At 35.0% G+C, this 24,711-nt stretch overlaps 1 protein-coding gene across 2 annotated transcripts in view; it reads left to right on the forward strand.

Annotated features, from left to right (window-relative positions):
* PLOD2 (procollagen-lysine,2-oxoglutarate 5-dioxygenase 2) overlaps positions 1–24,711 on the forward strand; it is a 101,286-nt gene that overhangs the window by 50,303 nt on the left and 26,272 nt on the right. For both annotated transcript variants that reach the window (XM_059391785.1, XM_059391784.1), the window contains exons 3-7: positions 1,291–1,427; positions 12,428–12,591; positions 16,011–16,123; positions 18,323–18,386; positions 19,818–19,915. In XM_059391785.1, the coding sequence (XP_059247768.1) occupies positions 1,291–1,427; positions 12,428–12,591; positions 16,011–16,123; positions 18,323–18,386; positions 19,818–19,915 (576 nt within the window). The remainder of the gene's footprint in view (positions 1–1,290; positions 1,428–12,427; positions 12,592–16,010; positions 16,124–18,322; positions 18,387–19,817; positions 19,916–24,711) is intronic.

Below are 24,711 nucleotides of genomic sequence, written 5' to 3' on the forward strand. Positions count from 1 at the left end.
CATTGGGGAGGGTATGTGCTTTGGTGAGTGCTGTGAAGTGTGTAAACCTGGTGATTCACAGACCTGTACCCCTGGGGATAAAAATATATGTTTATAAAAAATAAAAAATTTAAAAAAAAAAAAAAAAGAGTTAGTATCCAAAATATATGAAGAACTGATACAACTCAATACTCAAAAAACAAATAATCCAATTTAAAAAAATAGGCAGAAGACATGAACAGACATTTCTCCAAAGAAGGCATCCAGATGGCCAACAGATACATGAAAAGATGCTCGACATCACTCATTATCAGGGAAATGCAAATCAAAACTACAATGAGGTATCACATCACACCTGTCAGAATGGCAAAAATCAAAAACACAAGGGAAAGGAAGTGTTGGCAAGGATGTGGAGAAAAAGGAACCCTCTTGCACTACTGGAGGGAATGCAAACTGGTGCAGCTGCTATGGAAAACAGTATGGAGGTTCCTCAAAAAGTTAAGACTAGAACTACCCTATGACCCGGTAATTGCACTATAGGATTTTTACCCCCCAAATATAAAAACACTAATTCAAGGGATACATGCCCCTCTATGTTTATAGCAGCATTATTTATAATCACCAAACTATGGAAGCAGCCCCGTGTTACCACGCGTTTCCAAAGTGGGAGCCAACTGCTGAGCCTAAGGCAAACAGTGAGGAGAACAGCTGTAAGTTTAACTTTGATTAACTGTGCTTAGGCAGTTTCTTGCATTGATAAATTATGATGCTTTTGAGGGTTATGGGAGTTTTAAGATTTATAAGGTAAAGTAAGTGACATTGGACCTAATGCCCTCTGTCTTTCCTTGAATGACCCATATGATTCAGTAGGAAAATCATCCAAGGGCCCTGTCCAGGAGTTACTGAGCTTTTAGTGTTCATCATACAGATTTGCTGCCAGATTGAAAAGTGTTATGGAAATTTCTGTATTTTCTTTTTTATTTTATCTGAACAAATTAAAAATAAGATATGAGAAATACTATCTGTGCCGCTGCCCCTCCCCCCCGCATCTCTTGATCTCCTTAGATTAGACTCTCCTTTTGAAATGGTAAAATTAGGAATGGCGTTTTATGGGGTGGATAACATTGAAGAATCATGACCTGACCTGTGCATCAAGTGTTTTTCTCTGTAGCATCGTGATTTCGTGATTTTGTAAAATGTTGAAAGAGTGGATACTATGTCATACTCTACAAGTTGTTGATGACTTCTCGCTTTTATGTTACTGTCATCACTTGAGTTTTACTCAGTGATAAATGTTGATTTCATTTATAGGTCCTTGGTCAAGGAGAAGAGTGGAGAGGTGGTGATGGAATTAATAGTATTGGAGGGGGCCAGAAAGTGAGATTAATGAAAGAAGTCATGGAACATTATGCCAATCAAGAGGATTTGGTTATTTTGTTTACTGAATGGTAAGATAAATACTCTATAGATTTTTAAGTTTACATGAAATTATTTATAAAAAGTGTCAGAATTCATATTTGTAGATTATATATTAAATTATTTTATTCATAAGGAATTATTATTTAAAAAGTAGATTTTACTCATGATTATAAAACCATGGTCTGATATAATTGTGTAATGGATTGAATCTGATGAATAAGCAACAATGAGAAAACATGGCATGAGCTAACATTTTTATGAAATTCATATTTTAATCCTAACTTGAGGTAGAAGAAAGATCATGTTGAGCTTTTCTGTTGAGAATAACTCAGTGGATCCTGGTCAACCAGAAAGAAACAGATCATGAAAAGCTATAAGTGAGAAATGAGAAAGCCCATTTTTAAAAAGAAAAGCCTTTCGAATTTGTGAATATCTTTTTGCATATTGTTTTACTTTCCTTCTACCTCATTTCAAGTGTCCACTGTATGTCTTTACCTTCTTTCTACAAGTTTTTATAATGTCAAGTTGTCATGAGTTATTAGTGATTGTTACCTTCTTTCTTCCATTTTTTTCTACCTTTTTATTTTTATTTTTTGGTCATTGATTGCTCATTTCAAATCCCCATGCACTTTCCTCTGTAACTTAGGACAGTTTATTTATATCTCCCCTTCAATTTGTGTGTTCGCTTCAGCAGCACAAAACTATATCTCTCCCTCAATTTGAAAATCCAAAACCATAACTTATGCAGATATATAAATAAGAAAGGCATAAATTTTAAAATGAAAATAGACGTAATGAAGTCCTGGTGCCATCAACCATTAAAAGTTGAGAGGCTCTGTATACTTGCTTCATTAGAATTCCCTAATGTCTACCAGGAAGGAAATAAAGTTCTGCTTATAGCTAACCTGTTCTTGCAACATGAAATGTGGGATAGCTGTTATCAGCTTGCATACTGGCAATTTTCCTGCAGAATCTATTATTATATATTTTTTATCCTTGAGAAAAAGAGTAGAAAGCTCATAATAACTGTTCAGATGAAATATTAAGTATGTTTTGGTTTAAAATTACCATGGATTTCAAACAACCATTTTGGTGAGCTTGGCACTTGCCACATGTACATTTTGATCTTGACTTTGAGGCAAATTCTGCTTGTGAAAGTTACCACACATGTGTCAGTAATGGTTTTAGACACCCAAGCCTCCTTTTGTGTTTACAGAAGAACCTCTTAACCTCCGCCTTTACCCTCCTGCCCCATTCGACCTCCTCCCACCACCACTCACAATCTAAGATTTAGCCTTGGGAGAAGCTGATGTAATAAGATGCCATTTGTTTCTCTTTAAGAAAAGGGATACTTTGAGATATCTGAAAACTGCTTGAGGTTTCATTTGTTTATTCAGGTGATATGTTAAGATCCAGCTTGACAAAAAAGACAACAGTAGGATTTATTTATTTGGGGGGAGGGGGCAGAGGGAGAGGAAAAGAGAGTCTTTTTTTTTTTTTTTTTAAGATTTTTTTTTTGTATTGGAGAGAGAGCGTGAGAGAACACAAGCAGAGGGAGCAGCAGAGGGAGAAGGAGAATCAGGCTCCCCAATGAGCACAGAGCCCAATGCGGGACTTAGGTCCAGGACCCGGAGATCATGACCTGAGCCGAAAATAGGCACTTAACCAACTGAGCCACCCAGGTACCCTGAGACGGAGAATCTTAAGCAGGCTCCATACCCAGCACAGAGCCCAATGCAGGGCTTGATTTCACAATCCTGAGATTATGACCTGAGACAAAATCAAGAGTTGGTTGCTTAACCAACTGAGCCACCCAGATGCCCTTTAGAACATTTCCAGTACCTCCAAATAATCCCTTGTGTTATTTAGATAGGTTTTTGTGAATTAATCTGGAAACAATTTATAACATTTCTTCCATGGGAATATGTATTCTAAACTGTCTTTTGGATGAACATTTAAAATTAAGAGACTAGGGCGCCTGGGTGGCTCAGTTGGTTAGACGACTGCCTTCGGCTCAGATCATGATCCTGGAGTCCTGGGATCGAGTCCCGCATCGGGCTCCCAGCTCCATGGGGAGTCTGCTTCTCCCTCTGACCTTCTCCTTGCTCATGTTCTCTCTCACTGTCTCTCTCTCAAATAAATAAATAAAATCTTTAAAAAAAAATTAAGAGACTAGATATTTATAAATATACTCTGTAGGGTAAGATTTATCGTATTTAATTTAGATATAAACAAATATTTGTCAAGGGTTTGGGTTCTTAAAATGAAAACTGAAGCTATTCATATGAGAAAGTACTACAAACTTTTTTCAAGTTATTTCATACTGTAGTGTGTGTATGTCTGTGTATATGTGTGAATATAATTTAGATGTTTTATAAATCTGACACTCTCTTGATCAGAGCAACTACCAATAATTATAATGAATTTGATGACTTGTAACTGAGGAGTGTGAGGAGTTCTTTTGGAATTGACTCATAACAATTTTGAGGACAAATATTGTAGCTTGTAGCTGCATATTCCCTTAAGGAGAAAAATTATTCCATAATGATTTTATAATTCACCTTAATCAAGGTATCTGAGCCCTTTGAGTTTTATTACAAGGCACATTGCAATACTTTTAGAATTACCTTGTAAATTATGTGTTTCTTTTACTTTAGTCACATTGAAGACAGATGGTCAGATCTAATAATCATTACATAATAAACAGGGTTATTTCCTTTTTTTTTTTTTTAGAATAATGTATAGACCAGTATGTAACAAAGTAAATTAGACACGAATTGAATATCTCCACAGGCTTGTTCTGTACTAGATACAGTAAATTATAAACTAGCAGAATCCAGACCCCAAAATAAGCATGAGGTAGAATATTTTGGGTATCAGATTAATGTCCAATGAAAACTTTGGTTATTTCTTTTATTCTTTTTCTTTTAGACTTAAGAAAATTCCATTTTTAAAATTTTGTTTCATTTTTTCAGTGTTCCAAGATTCTTTAGAAGTAATTAGAAATAAAGTTGGTATAATTATTTGAGTTTGGATTTGGACAAAACAGAAATTTCTGTTTTTTTGGTGGTGTTGAGTATAATGGCATTAAACAGAATGCAGATGGTGCTACATTTTGAAAGACTCTCAATATGTGAGATATTTAAAAGACTTATTTGGTGGGGGTTATTGGCCTCACCAAAAAGGAGTATTTCCTTTCTGAAAATATCAAGAATTTTGGTAGATAGAGACTCCTCCGTTCATTTAAGTATTTGTTTAAATATAATTAACTTTATGACTTTGAGGTAACATAAAGGAATTGACTTTGCTGTTTATAAGCTCTTGCTATTTAGTGATATTGGTAAGGAAGACTGAACTTAAAAACGTAGAATTGTAGTAAATGTTACAATACAGAAGTCAATATAGAATTAAAATGAATATAAAGTAAAGCCATAATTATAGTAGTTTTCTAGTTGGCTCTGTTCTGGGACATGGATTGGGGATAAGTAGCACTGCTTCAAAATGCAGGGATAATCTTAGTCATACAAATCTTTTCTGTGTTAATGTGTATGCCTTACCTCTTGTATGTTGCTAGCTTCTATTCACTTATCATCTTGGATTCTAATTCTCCTTATTTCAGTGAAGTTGGGGGATGTACCTGATTTAAATATTGTCTGGGTAAATAGCAAGGTATCCATAAATATTAGCTAACAGAAACTTGCATTAAAAGAGCGAGGAATAGCTCTTCCAAGAGGAGAAATATAGTGGATGTTTTGAAACTGTTTGTAATTTTTTTTAAAGATTTACTTATTTATTTTTGAGAGAGAGTAGGAGAGGATCCGAGGGAGAGACAGCCCCAAGCAGAATCCCTGCTGAGTGGGGCTCCATTCTACAACCCTGAGCCAAAACCAAGAGTCAGCCCTTAACCAACTGCACCACCCGGTGCCCTGTAACTGTTTTACAGTTACATGGATTTTCTTCATTCATTTCTTCATTCATTCATTCATTTAGAGAAACAAAATGATTTATAAAGGAAGGAAAGCATCCAAATTTTCTAAATCTCAAAGATTGAAATTATTAGAAAAACAAATTTTGATTGTCAGAAGTCATGAATATGATGCTTCTGGTCTTCCATATCTAGGCCAATGTTTCTTTTTTTTTTACTTTATCTAAATATTACTTTGTTGAGAAGGTGAGGTAAGTGGAAAGACTTTTCACTTTACATTTAGTACTCATGTTTTAAGCACAAACTGTGATCTAGGGATTAAACTTAACACTACGAAAAAGATAAACATAGATCCCACGCTCAAGGAATTTACATTATACTAATTTTGCAAATAAAACTGAACAGACTTAATTTGAAAGACATAATATGTATCCAAAAGTTTGGATGTTAAAAAAAATTGCATTTTGGCATAGTCTCTTTAGAATCATTTACTTTTAGAAAATTGTCAAAGGTTATGTTTTATTGATTGTTTTGATTATTTATAAAAATATTTTTATGATTTAATTGTTGTCATAAATATAATTTATATTATTCATTTAATAGATGACCAGATCCTATCTATTTTATTCTATGGAATAAGTATTTTATATCTTTCATAGTTCAGGTTACATACCCAATATGCCTGCAGTTTTTGTCTTACATAGTCGATACAGAAGACACAAAAAAAATTTTCTGAAAGCAAAGCTTTCCAAGTATGATGACTATAATTTTAACCAACTATGGCAGATTTATTTGATGGACTCCTCCTTCCTGGCAGTGATGACAATTTAAGTGTGCCGACACAAAGGACCTACTCATTAGCAATGGACAACATTTCATTATATTAGTGTGAAAGAAGGGCAAAGTGTATCACAGTTCTTAGTTCTAGTATTGCTTTTTCTTTTTTTCCCTTTTTTGAATGGAAGATTGAAATCATTAGCTGTCGCTTAAATATATTGCACTGCCTTCTGGCTCATCCAGAATAGTCTGAAATATGGTTAGGAATTTTGTAGGAAATGAGTGACTTGTTTTTTTCAAATTGTTCAAATGTTCTTGTTAATAGTTACTGAATGTTGGAATGAAGATGAAATAAGTTATATGCAAGAGAAGCATTGGGTGTTTTTATATATATATATAAATGTATGTTTATATATTATCTGTCTATATGTAAATTGATATATGATACTCTCATATGGCGTTAATTTGCCTGTGTATGTATGTATACAAATACACGTGTGTGTGTGTGTATAATATGTAATATATATATATATATATATAATTTTTTTTTCCAAACCAGATTGCCTACTCCTTGAAGTTTGTTCTTTTGAGTAAACATGTATTAATTATCTGTTATGTGCAAAATACGGTGCTAGCCCCCGTGGTTGGAACTGGAATCAGGAAGAAAGGGCTGAATGGGACAGAAATCTTGCCCCCGGATATGTTTTTCCTTCCATAACTCTATAAATATTGTATCTGGCATGTTGTAGCTGCAAAATAATAAGTTTGGGGGATTTTCAAAAGTTTTTTTAATTCCCTCATTGATTTATTGAATATTTACCATGTACTTAATATGTGTCAGATTTAAATGTTCTCATGATGCAGAGATAAATTTAACTTTTTTTTTAAGATTTTATTTATTTATTTGACAGAGATCACAAGTAGGCAGAGAGAGAGAGAGAGGAGGAAGCAGGCTGAAGTCTAATGAAACTGAAGCACACAAGTAGCAACACACCTTTAATTACATCCTCATCTTAATACATGTCAATATTTCTATAGATAATACCACAAACCAATACTATGAAACCACTGTCCCTTCCCCCTAGGGAAAAAAAAAAGCACTTAAAACTATCAACCAGGGGACACCTGGCTGGCTCAGTCAGTACAGCACGCAACTCCTGATCTCAGGGTTATGAGTTCAAATCCCACAGTGGGTGTGGAGCCTACTTAAAAAAATAAATATTTTTTTTTTTAAACAACATTGATTCAGTTGAACTTACAGAATACATTACAATAAAAGCACAGTATAAAATGATAAATAAATTTACTGCAAGAATTTTGAAGGAAGGGGTAGGAATTAGCTCTTAAAAAGTCGGTACTACTTTAAAAACTAAGTATTACTAGGAGACTTATTTCTCCAAATGGTACAGACTTTCATTTCCTGTACAGAATTCTTACTGAGGTTGGGTAGAGGTAGAAGTTAATGAGGACACTGCCGTGCTGGAGAGTCATTTTCTCCAGACTGTTTTCTGAGTGGCTAGCGCTGGAGTAACCTAACAAAGAAGGCAGCCAAGGCAGGAATGGCACTAAGACACCAAACTACTCAAGCTGCTAGCTAGCCACCTGTGAGGCCACGAGTCACTACTACTTGTTTCCGGGTCACTCTCCATATTGGGAAAATAAAAAGTCAAAAGGTTGGGTTAATTAAATGAAAAAATTTCCTCTACATTTAAATAATAGTTAAATTGGGGCGCCTGGGTGGCTCAGTGGGTTGAAGCCTCTGTCTTCAGCTCAGGTCATGATCCCAGGGTCCTGGGATCGAGCCCCATGTTGGGCTCTCTGCTCTGCAAGTAGTTTGGGTGATTAAAACTTTTGGCTTAGGTTTGTGTCAGTGATGAAGAAATTGTTGGATTGGGGAGGAATAAATAAATAAAATTAGGGAACACTTCTGTTGTTTTCTTTTCTGGCTACCCAGTAACTTTTGCTTCTTGTTAAGACTGGAGATGACTCATTCATTCATTTGTTTGTTCATTCGTTTGTTCAACAAATACTTACTATCTTCAAAATACAAGGCATAGGGGAATACATGGATAAATAAAGATGTGGATCAAGCCGATGAAGGAAGAATAGGCAGTCTAGTATAAAATAGGCATTCCTAGCATGGAGAGCAAGAAATAAAATGTTTCATGAAAGGGGAAATGCAAAGAGCTGTGGGAGTTAAAAGAAAGGGAGTGATCTTTTCCATTTAGGCTGATCCACTAGAAGTTTTTAGAAGAGGTGAGATTTGAAATGGGCCTCAAGAGTGAATGGTGTGGACCCAATTGGGAAAAGATGTGCTAAGTGGATGGAACATTATGGGTAAACACAGATGACAGATCGAATAATTTAGTCTGGTCTCAGAACAGGTTACTTAATAGAATGTTATTATTGTGATGCTGATTACTTTAGACTTTATTCCAAGGTCAGGGATTGGTAAACCGTGGTCTAGCTTACTTCTTGTTTTTATAAATAGTTTTATTGGAACACAGCTACATCCATTGCTTCTGCCTGCTTGTGCATCACAACAGCAGAATTGTGCCCTTGAAAAGGAGACCCAAAATGAGAAAAGAGCTTGTTAATATGCCAAGACATTAATAATGCATCAGGCAAGATTTAAGAACTTTCTAGATGTGAATTATTTTATCAAAATAAAACACACTATTGCTCATCTCTGTCAAAGTAAAAACCCCATGAAGTTTTAAAAATTGCTTTAAAAATTGTTTTAAAATTTTTTTGCCCTCAAAGCCAAAAGTATTTTCTGTAAAAGGCTAGATAGTAATTATTTGTAGAGTCCTGCTTTAGACCTAGTTGGGAACCACTGATCCAGTCTTGGCTGGAATGGTTTTCAGGAGAGTTTATTAGACAGTCCTTATCAGAAGTGGAGTGGAGATAGGTAATGTGAGGGCTCCTAGGGTTTTTGAATCAATCTATTCCAGTGTCTTCTAGAGAGAGTGGAGAAGATTTGAATGCTAAATAGATTAAGTAGATGGAATCAGTAGGATTTGGTGAAATATTTGATGAGAGAGGCTGTAGAAAGGGAGGAGGCAAGGCTGGAGGAAAGATTTTCAACTTGGGTGACTGGGTGGTTGATGGTGCCACAGAAACAGGGAACACAGAAGGACAAACGCTTGTAAATGTTTGAATGAACTGTTGGAGACAGAACGCTGACATGTCTGTTAGAGAACTCAATATGACCACATAAGGTGGGACCTTATAGTTTCTGCAGGACCCAGGAATATTTACCAGAGTTAACTATGGAGAAATTTTATTATTCCTATTTAAATGGACCAAATTCCTACAAGAATTATTTTTGTGACTGTTGTGCATTTTTTTAAAAATTTGATTATTTGGTTTCTTCTGGCCAAAGTAATTTTAAGTAGAAAAACTTTCTTCCCTTTGAAAGGTTTTAAATCAATTTAGAGAGCTTTTCTAAAGTACTTAAACACAGAAATAACAATGCCACTAAAATACGATGGGAAAGTTTTAGCAACCTTAAGTTTTTATTCAGATTCTTACTTGAATTACGTGAATGTAATTTTTGCACTTACATTTTGCTTTAAAATAATTGGTTTTTGTTGTAAAGGTAAAGCATACTTATAAACTACTGAATCATAAAAGTAAAAGTTGCTACAAATCCTCCTTTTCAAGCTACTGGCTTTTGCTAATAGTTTGAGACATACAATGTGGATACTATATCCTTCACTAGGATTATAAAGACAGAAAGTTCTCACTTTCCAAATGTGTATTTATACCTCTAAAGACACAATGCTACCTGCAAAATTTCTGAGTCATTTGGCCTCAGTATCCAATCATGTGATTCTCTGACATAATAAGCCCTTTCTTCTGTGTCCAGACAATGTATTGGGGTTCTTCTGCAACTTGTAGGTCAGTCTCTGTCTCAGAAGTTTTAATTTATTTGCCTTGCTTCTTGTGACTCAATTACCTATGATACTGGTCTTCTTTCCTAATCTTTAATATTATAAAGCATATATCAACAACTGGTAGTCTTCAGGAAAGTAGCCCTGTTAGAAAAGATAGGATTATCTTAGTAGGCAGAAATATAAAGTAGTCATACTGAGGAGCTAGGTTGTACTTGTTTATAAGAAAAAGAGGAAATTGATATTTTTAAAGTATTATTTTGTGTAGTCAGATTCAGTTTTTTAAATCAACAGGGAAAAGTTAGTCTGAGGTTTTAGAACATATTTATTCTGATTTAAAATTTACCTTAACACACGTGTATATAAAAATAAAATTATTTTAAATTACAGATTGGTATAAACTTAAAAGTGAGTTTTTCTTCTGCTTTTCTCATTACCGCAGTCTCTTCTAGTAACAATAATGTTAATTTTCACTTCAGCGAGTACTTATAATGTGCCATGTATTGTTCTTAATTTTTTGGTTTTTTTTTTCAATAACTCGATGACATCAGTGCTCCCTTCTCCTATGTTCTACATGAAGAAATGGAAGCATAAAGAGTTTAAGTAACTGGTTTAAGGTTACTCAGATAGCATGTGGCAGAGCTGAAATTAGAAATCCAACTAGCAGACTTCAAATTGCATGGCCTCAGTCCCTTTATGAATATGTTATTAATAGTATTATTAATAGTACTAACAGAAGCTTGCCAATTGATTCTGGAAGAAAGAAAAAGCTATGTATCAAAATGTATATATCTAGACATGTTTTAATTTTGAGGTACTGTTTTCTGTAACTGAAGAAAAAACAGATCATAAAATTTAAATCCTCTAGAACAACATAAAATGAAAAGAAATAGTTTCTCTCTCTGATCACAGCCTTATTTTTACTTTTTAAAAAATTGGCTGGGCACAATTACTAAATTGAGTTGCACATTAGTAACATTTTAACTCTCTCAGTTTTGCTTTAAGATTCAAAAATGTGCTATAAAGTGAGGGTGTGTGTATGTCAAGTATTTGTTACTTGTGAAGTGTAGTTCACCATGAAAGCAGAAGAAACAGAGGGAAGGAGCAGACAGAGGACAAGCAGCTTCCTTTGTAAAGTACAGGACCTGCAGATTACAGAAGCACACCAGTTCCGCCCACATCCCAGGGGACAGACGTAATCATGTGGCCACATCTATCTTCAGAGTAGTCTTTAGCAGGATGGCCATGTGCCCAGTTAACACAGGGGGATTCCATTACTCACATAAATGCTCAGGAAAGTATATGGGATCAGTCAGCATCTCTGCCACAAGGATAAACTTACACTATTCTTGCTAAAGCAATTTTTAAAACTTCAGAGATGAGCAATAGTGTGTTTTATTTTGATAAAATAATTCACATCTAGAAAGTTCTTAAATCTTGCCTGATGCATTATTACTATCTTGGCATATTAACAAGCTCTTTGAGAGCAGGGGTGGCTGGCAAAGGCAGTGGAACAGCCTCCCTACTCCTCCACTCACATATCACAGCAGTGACTCTAGACTATCAGCTGGTAGGAAAACTTGGTGCTGAATTCATCAACATTTGTTTGTTCTTATTGTTTGCTGCCTGGGATGTCAGGCCAATAAATTATGATCTTTAGAAACTTTTGGTCTGATGTGGAAAAAAAAAAAAAGGATGCCGAAGAATTTGTCGGTTATAACGAAAATAAAGAATTTTTTTTGCAGAGTGGAAGCATATCAGGTAGTGACTGTTACACTTCCAGTTTTGTTAATCATTATCATTCTATGAATGAACAATGAGCAATAATGTCTCCAGAAAAATCAGTGAAACCATAGGCATTAAATTCTAGTGTCAACTTTTAGACTTTTTTTCCAAATATATTGAGTTTTAAAAAGATGCAGTTGTCTAAACACTTTTATTTTAAGATTTTAGGCTAAATAGTGATTCAAATATAAATTTATATAGGTGATATTGAGTAGTTGAACACATTTCATCAAAGATAAAATCTTCAGACATTATAATGGAAGGGTACAAATGACATTGAAACGTTAGGCAATTATAATTGCAGCTTCTTTTGCATCTATATTTTATTAAGTTCTATAGCGAGTTATTGATTTCTTAACCTTTAAGCACTGCTTTAGCATTTTCATTTGGGAGGATACTAAGCTAGTACTAGGAAAAGTTGTCTTTGTTTGGACTTCATTTGCCAGTGTAATGTAAACATGAATAATTCAATACAATCCATATAATTTAACTTGAGGGAAAATTGTTTGGGAGTATTCTGTAAATAGCTGGTATTAATCTTAGGTTGGATTTTAAATTCTAACTTTATTAGTGACTATTTCTTGGTTTATGTGCCTAAATTCTCACAGTGTATTTTAAAACTTCTTTTTCCCCCCTCATTAAACAGCTTTAATGTCATATTTGCTGGTGGTCCAGAAGAAGTTCTAAAAAAGTTCCAAAAGTCAAACCACAAAGTTGTGTTTGCAGCAGATGGAATTCTGTGGCCAGATAAAAGACTAGCAGACAAGTATCCCATTGTGCACATTGGGAAACGCTACCTGAATTCGGGAGGTGGGTAAGATACTGGCAGAGAAGTTTAATGCTAGTCACAGAAAATGATAAAGATTGATGAAACAACCTTTTTTTGAAAGTTTTAAAAATTTTTAATTAACATATAATGTATTATCAGCCTCAGGGGTACAGGTCGGTGAATTGGCAGGTTTACACACTTCACAGCACTCACCATAGCACATACCCTCCCCATTGTCCTTGGAAACAACCTTTTTTTGATATATGTAGCTATAGACATGAAACTTTAAATAACCATTATCTTTTTTATTACTATGAAAAAATATATCAGTTTAGAATCCATGGCGTGTTTTGTAGTTGACAAAAGGTTTTCCACATATCATATTATATGATACTCCTAACAAAACTAAGTGGTATAAATATTATTTCCAGATTGAAAGTGGGAAAATCCATGTTTCCCCAATTTAAGTGACTTTTCCTAAAGACATCCAGTTGTTCAAGGAAAAACAACACGGATTCAGGTCTTCTGATCATAGTTTGATGGAGAATTTTCTGGCTATAGGATAATGGGTTTAGTAAGTTCCCATACTTAGGAATAAGTGCAAGGTACAATTACGTAGCTGTAAAAATAGGCATTACTTAATTTTATCTATATTTTAAATATATCAGAGTCACTAGTCAAAAAGTTCGGCATTGAGTGTCTGGGTATAAAGTACTGCATTAGCTTTAATCATGGATTAAAGGAACAAATTATTACATTTTTCCCTCTCATTTCAAAAAATAAAATAAAACTGACTTTGGACATTATTATGACTCCAAAATGTTTTCCTTAGACTGAGATTAATATAAACATATGACCAGAAGATGTAACCAAATAGGATGGGGGACGTGTTAGAAAAACGGTTTGGATGGAATTTGCAAGTGGGAAAACAAAATTTTTTGGGTGATTTGCATGTATATAACTGATGCTATTCAGTCTAGTTCAAGTAAGTACTATTTGAGGTAACAACATTTTTGGATTCTAGGCTCTGCTCAAGCTGCTTATAGCAATGAAACCTTTAGCAAGTAATACAGTTTCTCTGAGATGCCTCAATGCCAGCTCTATTTCCCCACAATATATTTTAGCAACCCATTCCCATAGTTGTACCCTGGAACTTGGTCAGCCCGTTATAAATACTGCACTTCTGAAACCTTAAATTCCAGTTTGTATTGGCTAGTTTCAGCTCATTTTTTCTCTCCATTTCAATACAACCATAGTTTATCGTTTGGGGGATCTCTTGATCATTTTATTATTCTCCCAATCTATCTACCACCTTTGGATTTTACTTCCACATTCAAGTCAGAACCTAGGTTTTCTCAGATTGGTCGCTCCGACCTCATTGCCTTAGTCATCCTTTCCTCTTGGATTTATGTTTTTATATACTGATGAAGCCTTTCCTAAGATTGTTGCTCACTTTTTTTTTTTTAAAGATTTTATTTATTTATTTGACAGAGAGATACCACAAGCAGATGGAGAGGCAGGCAGAGAGAGAGAGAGGGAACCAGGCTCCCTGCTGAGCAGAGAGCCCGATTGCAGGACTCGATCCCAGGACCCTGAGATCATGACCTGAGCCGAAGGCAGCGGCTTAACCCACTGAGCTACCCAGGCACCCTGTTGCTCACTTTTGATGTCTCTGTCTGAATTCTTAATTATGGATTGGTGCAACTTCTACTTCCAAACTGTCAGGTTCTCAGTAACACACAGCTTTTAATTTATCCGATGTCCTAGATTGTTTAAAAACCATTTAGCTATGGACCTCTGGGAGAAGTTTTATTTTATATATATTAATCTTTCTTAACATGACATATGTAATAAAATATCATATGTAAATTCATCTAGATATTGATATATTTATTCAGGAATCTAAATTTCAGACAGATGTACAGTGCTGTGGAAACAGCAGAAGACTAGCAAGTGAGTGCCTTTATGAGCTAGTTTAATTAAGGAAAAGGTGCTTTTAAGTGGGAAAGAGATCATATAAGGACATCAAAACATGGTTTTTGTGCTTTCTGAAGTCATAGTAATTAAAGTGATGCTGGGAAATCTAAATATATTCAATAAAAGTGTATGTAATTTCATGAATGGGGAGTTATTTAAGGGACAAGAGTTTTGTTTGTGATTTTATCATTTAGTTTAAAAATATATGCCATGGAAAGAAAACATGGTTCCTAACCAGGAAAATTTCACAATGTTATAAACATAATATGGCAGTTTAATAAAAAAATATAAACCATATGAAATATATCTCACATAATTTGAAAATAGATGGAATTTCTTTTCAATTTTGAAATAGATTTATAAAAAGGATAAGAGAAAGTAATTTTTGAAAAACAGCAATATAAGCCTTTAGAAAATGTTATATGTCACTACTTGGACATATTTTTCAACATAGTAGTTGGGGCCATAGGAATTAAAAAAATGCACTATTTTTCAGTGTTTTAGAATTTTTTAGTTTGATGAAAATAATAAGAATGAGCAACCAATGATTGGTTTAAGCATGTTTTCATTTTGTCTTGTTTCTCTAGGTAACATTATTCCTAGTCATATTTCTTTTCATTCTTTTATTCCTACAAGGAAATTTTAATATTGAGTATAAAAAATTAGGTTTTCTTTCAATTCAAGGAGTTAACAATTGGTCCCTTTTTAGAAGTATTGCATGTCAATGAAACTTAGCATCTTGGCTGCATTTCTGAAATGGAGAGGAAGATTCAAAAGTGGGAAAAATGATCCTTTTGTCTTTTATAGACAACTGTTAGTGGCAAATTTAATACTTATGCTCGAAGGCCAAGGGGAACAATCCAATTTTAGACTTCCTTCTCCAGACTATGACACACAAAATCTTGCCAGAAAATGCTTTAGCAGGTACAATAATGACTAGTTAAGGAAAGGAAAAATTCCCAAAATGGCCTAGATATAGAATTTCTTTGAGATGTTTGCAGTCAGTGACATTTCCAACATTCCTTTGATTTTGTTAGCATCACTGGCACTGATATTAAAACCACTGTAGTAGAGACATTTTTTTTTTCCCAGAAACAGTGAATTCTCTCCAAAGGATTCAAGAAAGAGCATTTTAGAAGGTCAAGAAGAAAATTCTCTGTCTTATTCTATTCTTTTCCTAGTAACTTTTTCCCTTAGGGGCCTTGGAAAACATTACTCCATCTCCTGTGTCAGTTAATTTGGGGAATGTGTTTATGTGAGTCTCTGATTTGTAGTTGGTGGTAGTAAAAACTCATTCTATTTTAGTTTACATATAAAACAAACAATGCTCAATAACATTTTTTTCATGGTGAGCTGTAAAATTCCAACCTAAGGATTAGGCCTAATGGCTTTACAATTCTATGCAACTGGTCAGTGGAATTTATAGACACAAGCTTTGGTCTTTGACTACTAAATTCTCTAATCTCACTCTGTTATATTGCAGGATTTATTGGTTATGCTCCATATATCAACAAGATTGTTCAACAATGGAATCTCCAGGATAATGATGATGATCAGCTATTTTACACCAAAATTTACATTGATCCATTGAAGAGGGTATGGAATAGCTCCCATTTTCAATGTAACCTCCTAGTTTAAGATGGCTACTGGAGCTCCAGCCATTGCATCCATATTCTAGGCAGTTAACAGGCAAAATAGTAAATAAAGGGCCATCTCAGTTGTATCAACTCTCTTTAAATAACCTTTCTAGAAGAAAAAAATTCTCTTTTCTTTTACCAGAACATATTTATGTGGCTATGCACAATATGGAAAGAAAATGTTGGCCTTTATTTCAAGCAGAAACATCCTACTGAAAAATCTGAGTTCTATTATTAAGGAAGGGAATGTAGGGACAATAGCTGTGTTACCAGTCCCTGAGAGAACAATCCTGAGATTGATTTAAATGAAACCTTGGAGAAAAGTAAAACCGAAGTTCCCTAATTTGAGAATATTTTTAGTATATTTACATAATGTAAGTTAATGTTTCATAAATTCACTGTATATAACTGATATAAGTTAGAACTGATATAGTTCTCAAGTGTCCTGAATTGTGTAATTTGTAGGTGGTATTACTCTAAACAAGTTTTTTAAAGTATATTTTATGGTGAGTTTCCAACTCTAGCTGTTTCTGTTCCTTAGATAAATAGTTTAATCATCTAAATATTTTCATTAGACACTTAATACTGAAGAAATGTTTATTCTTAAAATGTTTATTGTTCTTCATCTCCATTTTTTGCTTTCCCACTTATGTGCCTGACAGAGCAAGCCTGAGGACTTGCTTTTAATCTGAGAGAAGAGACCTACTGTTGGCATGAGGTCTAGCCCATGAAGCATCATGCTTGTCTTTCTCAGTGTAGTTCAACTATGAATGTACTTTGAGTCTTATTAGTTGTCTCTGCTTCAGGATGCTTTCTCTGAACTCTCACTGCTGAGTCCATAATATTTTTAGTCTTATAAATCCTGTTTAAGATTTTTTTCAGGACTCTGGACTTTGGAAAACAAACTGAGGGTTGCAGAAGGGAAGGGGGTGAGAGAATAGGGTAGCCGAGTGATGGGTATTAAGGAGGGCACATGTGGTAATGAGCACTGGGTGTTATACACAATTAATGAATCATTGAACACTACATCAAAAACTAATGATGCACCGTATGTTGGCTAATTGAACTTAAAAAAAAAAAAAAAAGATTCTCTGGCAGTATAAGATTTTATCTGGTTAGCATGTGTCCTAGTCTGTTTGTCATAACAAAATACCATAGACTGTTCTGGAGGCTGCAAGTACTAGATCAGGGTGCCAGCTTGGTTCATTTCTGGTGTAGACTCTCTTTCTGGCTTGTAGACAGCAGCTGCTTCTTGCCCTGTCCTCTCATGCTGAAGAGAGAGAGACACCCACACACACAGACACAAAGGCACATTCAGACATACATGAAGGGAGCGAGAGAGTATATATGAACTCTTTGGTGTCTCTTCTTATATAGACATTAATTCTATCGTGAGGACATCGCCCTGATGACCTCAGTTTAATCCTAATTACTTCCCAAAGGCCCTATCTCTAAATACCAACCATCACATTGTAGATTAGGGCTTCATATGAATTTTGAGGGGACACAAACATCAGTCTCTAACAATATATAAAGTCAATTTTAGGAGTATTATTATACAGAGAAATGTAGCTGAAAAACTGGTATGTTGAGAATCATAAAGTTTGTAAAACAGATTAATCTTTATGATTACACTGATAATTATAAACCTATTGTAGTAGGCGGATTGGGGATTATGCTGCAATAATAATCCCAACCCCAAGAGTTTAACACAACAGAGGTTTGATTCTCCTGCTCTACGTCCACTGTAGGTCCGCAGAGGGTTTCTGCTTACTGTTCTCACCTGGGACCCGGGCTGATGGAGCAGCCATCTTAGACTTTACCAGTGCATGTCCCAGAGAGAGAGCACACTTAGGGTCTCAAACTGTAAGCTCCATGCTCCAGGTTAGAAGCAAAATATTTCAGCTCTGCTAAAAGTCACTGGTCAGAATTAGTCATAAGGTAAGGAAGTGGAAATATTTGGAGGGTAGCATGAATACTTTGCCATTCCCTTTATCCTTTAACTCAATCAACTATAAAATTACAGTCTTTCTGTCTTTCAGAAGAATATTGCTGGAAAAATTCACAAATAAGATCCTTAAAATCTGCAAAAAATAAAATATAGTAACATGATAGTGTTGTTTGCATATTTCAATGGTATCTGTATTCTCCTTTTTAGGAAGCTATTAACATCACATTGGATCACAAATGCAAAATTTTCCAGGCATTAAATGGAGCTGTAGGTATGTTTCCTAAATACTGAATTGCTCATGTATGCAAATGAATACAAGTGTTTTCAACTGTCTGTCCTTTGTCATATCTATTTTGGGGGTATGATTAAGGTTTATTGTATAGATATTACCACTTTTAAAATATAATGGACTTGAGGGGGCGTCTGGGTGGCTCAGTGGGTTAAGCCTCTGCCTTGGGCTCAGGTCATGGTCTCGGGGTCCTGGGATCGAGGGTCCTGGGATCGAGCCCCTCATCAGGCTCTCTGCTCAGCAGGGAGCCTGCTTCCCCCTCTCTCTCTGCCTGCCTCTCTGCCTACTTGTGATCTCTCTCTCTCTCTGTCAAATAAATAAATAAAATCTTAAAAAAATAAAATAGAATAAAAATAAAAAATAATGGACTTGAGCTTAACTTGACATAATGAAATTCATTTACTTAAAATCATGTCCTAAGACTGGTGCAAAAAAAGATAAGCTTCTCGCTTTAGGTAATTTAGAATTTAGTGTTTCACCATCTGGAGACTGTAGATATATTTTTAAGTTAATTATACCTTATTATTACACATTTTTCAGTATAAGTTCTTCATATTGTGAATTACCAGGAGTATGAGTATAAGAGTACTTTACCTAGCTGAAGATAACTGGTAATCAGGCACATATACTATGGAATGTGTGGGTGTTTGTGTGTCTGTATTTTTGTGTGCCTATGCATGTATGCCTGTGTTTGTTTTCCTTGATAGACATATATCTTAGCAAAAATATACTAATACATCAATTAATTAATATATTAAAAATAAAAACACATTAATTCACTAATGCATTAATACTTTAAACATTAAAAATACATTGCAATTCACTCTTCAAGGCAGTGCATACACTATAAAGTTTCTCAGGATGAAAGCATTTAGTTTGGAGTGTTTAGAAAATGTGGGAAACAACACCACCTGACCTGTGTATTCCTGGAATTGGCATGAGGCCTGATTTTCAAGAACTGGCAGTGCTCTCAATGATGTCCAACTGTGGAGACCTTGCTTATGTCTGGCAGTGTTCTATTTCCCATATTTATGTTGTTATTATCATCATGAGAACTTTGAAAGGCAGGCAAGGATCCCATTTCACAGTTGAATCAATTCAATGGTTTAGTTCATCCTGGATCACATGACTATCCAGAGTCCTTGGGGGCAGGATTATAAAGAAGCTTTCCTTCTGCCGGAAACCTCAGTGGCTTAGCACCTCAGTTTGCTGGTGCCTGGCTGGAGTGATTGAAGTGCTCTCTGGTGTGGCTTAGGCAAAATTCATAGAAATGTTGTGGCACATGGAATGGCACTTGCGGGAGATTCTCCAACAACCAGAAGATAGAGAATAATGTACACACATATATGTAGATATGAATACACACACATTTTAAATGACTAAAATCTGTCCTTTTTTTTCTTTTTAACCTAGATGAAGTTGTTTTGAGATTTGAAAATGGCAAAGCCAGAGCTAAGAATGTATTTTATGAAACCTTACCAGTGGCAATTAATGGAAATGGACCCACCAAGGTGAGTCACAGTGATTTTTCCCCGTTTCTTTATTTCTTGGAGATAGACTTTAGAGCAACATATAGAATGTCCTTTCTCCTTCTCCTTCATCCCCTTCCCTTCCCTGCCTCACCTTCTCCTCGTCCTTTTTTAGTGTCTTTAAGAGGCTCTATTTTGGTGCTAGCGATCTACTAGCTTCATATTTTACACTGTAAATTATGTGGTTTCCTTCAGATTCATCCAACTGATGAGATCTCCTAAGCAAAGGGATACCTTTCCATTCTGTTTTTAACACATTTCACTTTAGTGCTTAATAATAACAGCAAACGAGAGAATAAGTCGTATCTCCCTCATACTGGATACCCTATCTGAATAGGAAATGTTCAGGTCTGTAAGTCACCATTTTCTTGCTTAACAACTCTGTTGAGATTGAGATGTAACTTTTTATGGCCGGAAGCTTCTTGCACTTATGTTCTACAAAGTTTACTGGGTTATCATTGACAAAGATTTAATGGGACTAATGAAATTTTGGATCCTTTTCAAATATATATAATTGAGCTTGCTGAAAATGTTATTGAGAGAAAAATTCATGGATAAGTTTGGTAGTTATCTATCTATTTATCATTTAGGTATCTATTTCATAAAAATTGTGCTTAAAGCAGTGTTAGGAGATACTAAGATGCCTAGTGTACTCACAAGTCCCTGGAAAAGAGATGAACAGATCTGCGCTGTGGGAAGAGGGGGTAGGGTGATGTCTGCTGTTTCAGAGGACTGAGTAGTCTGGAATTCCAGTGTAAGCTACATGGATGGGAAGAAATGCAAGGGGAAGCCCATACTGGCAGCTTTTCCGTGATCAGATTGGAAGAAGTAGATTCCTCTTCTCTCGTTCATCTTTCTGCCTTGTTTTTTGTCCCATTCCAGACCTCCTGCAAATCCCCCTTGCTGGGTCAGTAAGGACTCTCGATCTTGGATCCGTTTTCCTTGCTCTATCCTCTCCTACTCATCAGCATTTTAAAGATCCTCTAGTTTTTCCCATTTTAAAACAAAACGGAGCCAGCACAAACTAAAACATCCTCCTCCATCCCCGGCCTTCCATCCTGCGCGTCTCCCCCCTCTTCACAGCCACATTCTTTAAGGAAGAGACACCTTACTGCCGCCTTAGTTCCTCTTCCCACCATACAGGAAGTGCTCCGCTGACATCTGTTGTGACATCCTTTTCAGCCCTCATTTTTACGTTGCCCAAAGATAACATTTGACCATGTTCATCCCACTTGGTTCTCTTTCTCTTTGTTTGCACAGTTCTCTGCTGGTTTGTCCACTAATTGTCTGGCCTCTTGAATCTCTCTCTTTTTCTCTTTTATTAAATCTAAAAAATCTAACACATTGTGTGTGGGGGTGACTTGGGGGTGGTTGGGGGCATTCCCTTTACTTAGTTTAGTTTCAATGAGGCATTCCACAGGTATCGATCTGAGACATCTTCCTTTTCTCTTCTACACAAATTCTTGGTTAATTTGCTTCATTCCTAGGTCAGCCAATCCTATCTTAATGCTGGTGATTTCTAAGTCCTTGCTTTAGCTCCTGTGTCTTCCTTGACCTCCACGTCTGCATACTTCATTGGTAGATTTATTTGTGTATCGTATGAGACCTGGAGCTTAAGACCAGCTCTGCCTCTTCTTTCATCCATTTGGTTAACTGGAAACTAGGTTTTGTTTGTGTTCTGATCACTTGCCCACTCCCAATCCAAGAGCTGCTTTTTCTGACTTCTCTGTACATGGAGGTTTGTCTAATATTCTCAGTGCCATTGACAGCTTCCTTAGTTCATGCCACCTGCACCCTACCACCCCTCACATTCACCCACCAGGAGCCTGGAACTAGGGCATTTGGCTAAAGCAGAAAGCCAGTCACGTCACTTACTTGTGTAATGCCCTCGGTGGACTTCAGGGTAAAGATCCAAATTCTCAACTGGTTTTTAAAGCTCTTTTTAAAATTTCACTCTGGGTTTAGTGGTCACCATTGCATCTACTACCCCTCTCCTGACCCTACAAATATCCACACATCCATTTCTCATACTCACTCATTCTCTCCCCCTTTCTCTCCCTTAACTCCTACCATTCTGAATTACTTTGAACTTTGCAAGTTTAGTGTTTTCTCTTTCTACAAATCTTATGTACCTGCCTTTCATTCACATCTCTGGCCCCAGTTCCCACTTGCTGAACCCACTTACTAAATCTTCTTTACCTTTTAGGTGTCTAAAAGGACTAAAGACTTAGGACTAAGGACTAAAGACTTAGGTCTCCTGCATACTTTTATAATATTTGGAACTTCCTCTGTCACAGTACATATTGCCACATGCTGGACAGGGGTGAAATCTACTTTTTGTTTCCCCAGGGTCCAGCCCATGTCTGGCATATATTAGCCTTTCAAAAAAATGTTAAGAGTATAGAAACAATCTAATGACCTAGCATTATTCTTGAAAGTGTTAAGACAGATGATTTTTTGGCAGAGCAAAAATTCATAAAATGGAGGTGGGTCCTGGAACTCTCCATAAGCAGATAAATGGACAGATTTGTCTACGAAGCACTTTACAGGATGTGCGTGTGTGTGCATGCACGTGTGTTTGTGAGTGTGCGTGCATGCTCACGGTGTCTGTTCTAGCTCTCTGTCTGAGACCCTTAGTGCCAATTAGGCCAGGACTTTTGCACAACCGGACATCTTTTATAACTAAGTAGGGTGCTGCTGCTTCTTGGTAATTTTTTAAATCAAATGTAAATTCATTGTTTTAATCTCCTCATCCTTGCCCTTTTTCTAATATCTTATATTTTCCTACACAATCATGCACTTTATTCAGGTTTTAAAATATACTTCCATAAAGTTGAAACAGTGAAATGATCCCATCTTGTGTATATTCCTGGGATTCTATTTGGCAACAAAGTGAAGTAAATTTTTTTTATTATAAAAATTATATTTGTTATGGGCATTGGGAAGGGTATGCACTCTTGTGAGTGCTATGAATTGTGTAAGACTGATGATTCACAAACCTGTACCCCTGAAGCAAATAATACATCATATGTTAATTAAAAAAAATATACTTACTATAACAAAAACATCTGAGAAAAGATCATGTAAATAAACTTTTACTTTATGTTAATACCTTATTTAGTAATATTATGTTAAAGTTGGAGGCACATGAATATATCACATTTTCCCCTGCATCCAGGCTAATGGGGAAAGAAAGCAGATTATTCTCTAGATACAAACTTGGTTTTTTTAGTCCTCATGAAAGGCAAAAGGATATTCTGTATGAATTTTTGTAAGTTAATTTTACTTATTTTATTTAGTAAAGGGTGATTATAATGTCAGTGTCTTTGGACCATAACATTGACCTAACATAATATTTAAGCCATTTCTTTCATTTAAAAATTGAACATAATCTGTAAATGATAAATTGTTTTTAATGTGTTTGTGGACTGAAGTTATTAAAGTTATTTTCTCTAAATCTCATGCTATTAAAATTTTTTAATTATAAATTAAATTTTTATATATAAATTTTTAATTAATAAAAAATCACTTTATTCCACTAACCTACACTTTGATATTGTTTTGTTCATGATTTCTTTCGGTTTTTATGTCCTTTTCGTCTATATCTATAAGCATTAAAGTTTTCATTTGTTTTCATAATGATATGTAAATAATTTTGTTTTTAAGTAATATTTTATTTAAGATATGTTCTTTAAAATAAAGTTTTATTTTATTTAAAATGTGTTATTTAAAATAAAGTTTCATTTTATTTGAAATATGTTATCTACCTAATTATTTTCATACTTGGTTAGATACATAGAATCTGATATAAATAAGTTTTTAGACAGGAACTGTGATTTCTGACTGAAACTTTACTTTTTATTCTTGAAGCTCATTTACTGTTAGTAACACATCATAAGATGCTTACTTTAATACCTAACCTTTTCTTTTAAATATCAGATAATATACATGTTAAAGTAATCATGAAATTGGTGGTATTTTTATTGAAGCTAAGATTGAACAGAAGAAGATCCAATCACCTAATTTGCATATGAAAATAAGCATTTCTGAAAATAATTTGCAATAAAAATAGGGATGTTAATTTTGTACATACTTGTTCACTATGACCTTGAATAATTGGATGATTTGGAAGAAAGAGTAGGAGAAAGAGAAAGAAAAAAGAAAAGAAACAGAAAAGAAAAGATTGGTTGGAAAAGTTTCTCTGCCAATGAAATGACATCATTCCTGGAAAGGGTTTGATAATTGTGCAAGAAGGATCAGGAAAGTACTACCACCTAGTAGCTGAGAACTGCCTGGAACAGCCCAACGACAGAAACAGTTTTCTGAACTTTCCAAAGCTGCCAGCATAAATGTGTGCAGATTTTAATGAAGAAAACAGATGTAAATGAAGGGGGGTGGGTGGGTGATGGAAAGCTTCTCCATGTGTAGTGAGAGATCCAAAAGAGAGAGGTGTCCAGTCATAAGTAATGCTTTTAAAATATCTTAATTATCCTATGAAAATTAAATTGAGGTATAAAAAGAAAGTGGAATGGTTAAAAATAAATTCTTAATTCTGAAAACTAAAAGTAATGCCTTTTATGCTCTAACCTTTTAAAAGAGATTGATCATTTTCACATTCACATAAGCATTCTAATAGACTGATCAATAATTTATGAAATAAATATTTAATTTTTATGAGATTTCTGAGATGAGGAAAGTCCCAGTGTTTACACATTGTTGGGAATTCTAGATATGGCCAACTATTTGGGGGAGGTTTTTTCTTTAAAAAAAACAAAAAT

Source organism: Mustela nigripes, chromosome 2 (genome assembly GCF_022355385.1).
Source record: "Mustela nigripes isolate SB6536 chromosome 2, MUSNIG.SB6536, whole genome shotgun sequence".
Lineage (NCBI taxonomy): Eukaryota > Metazoa > Chordata > Mammalia > Carnivora > Mustelidae > Mustela > Mustela nigripes.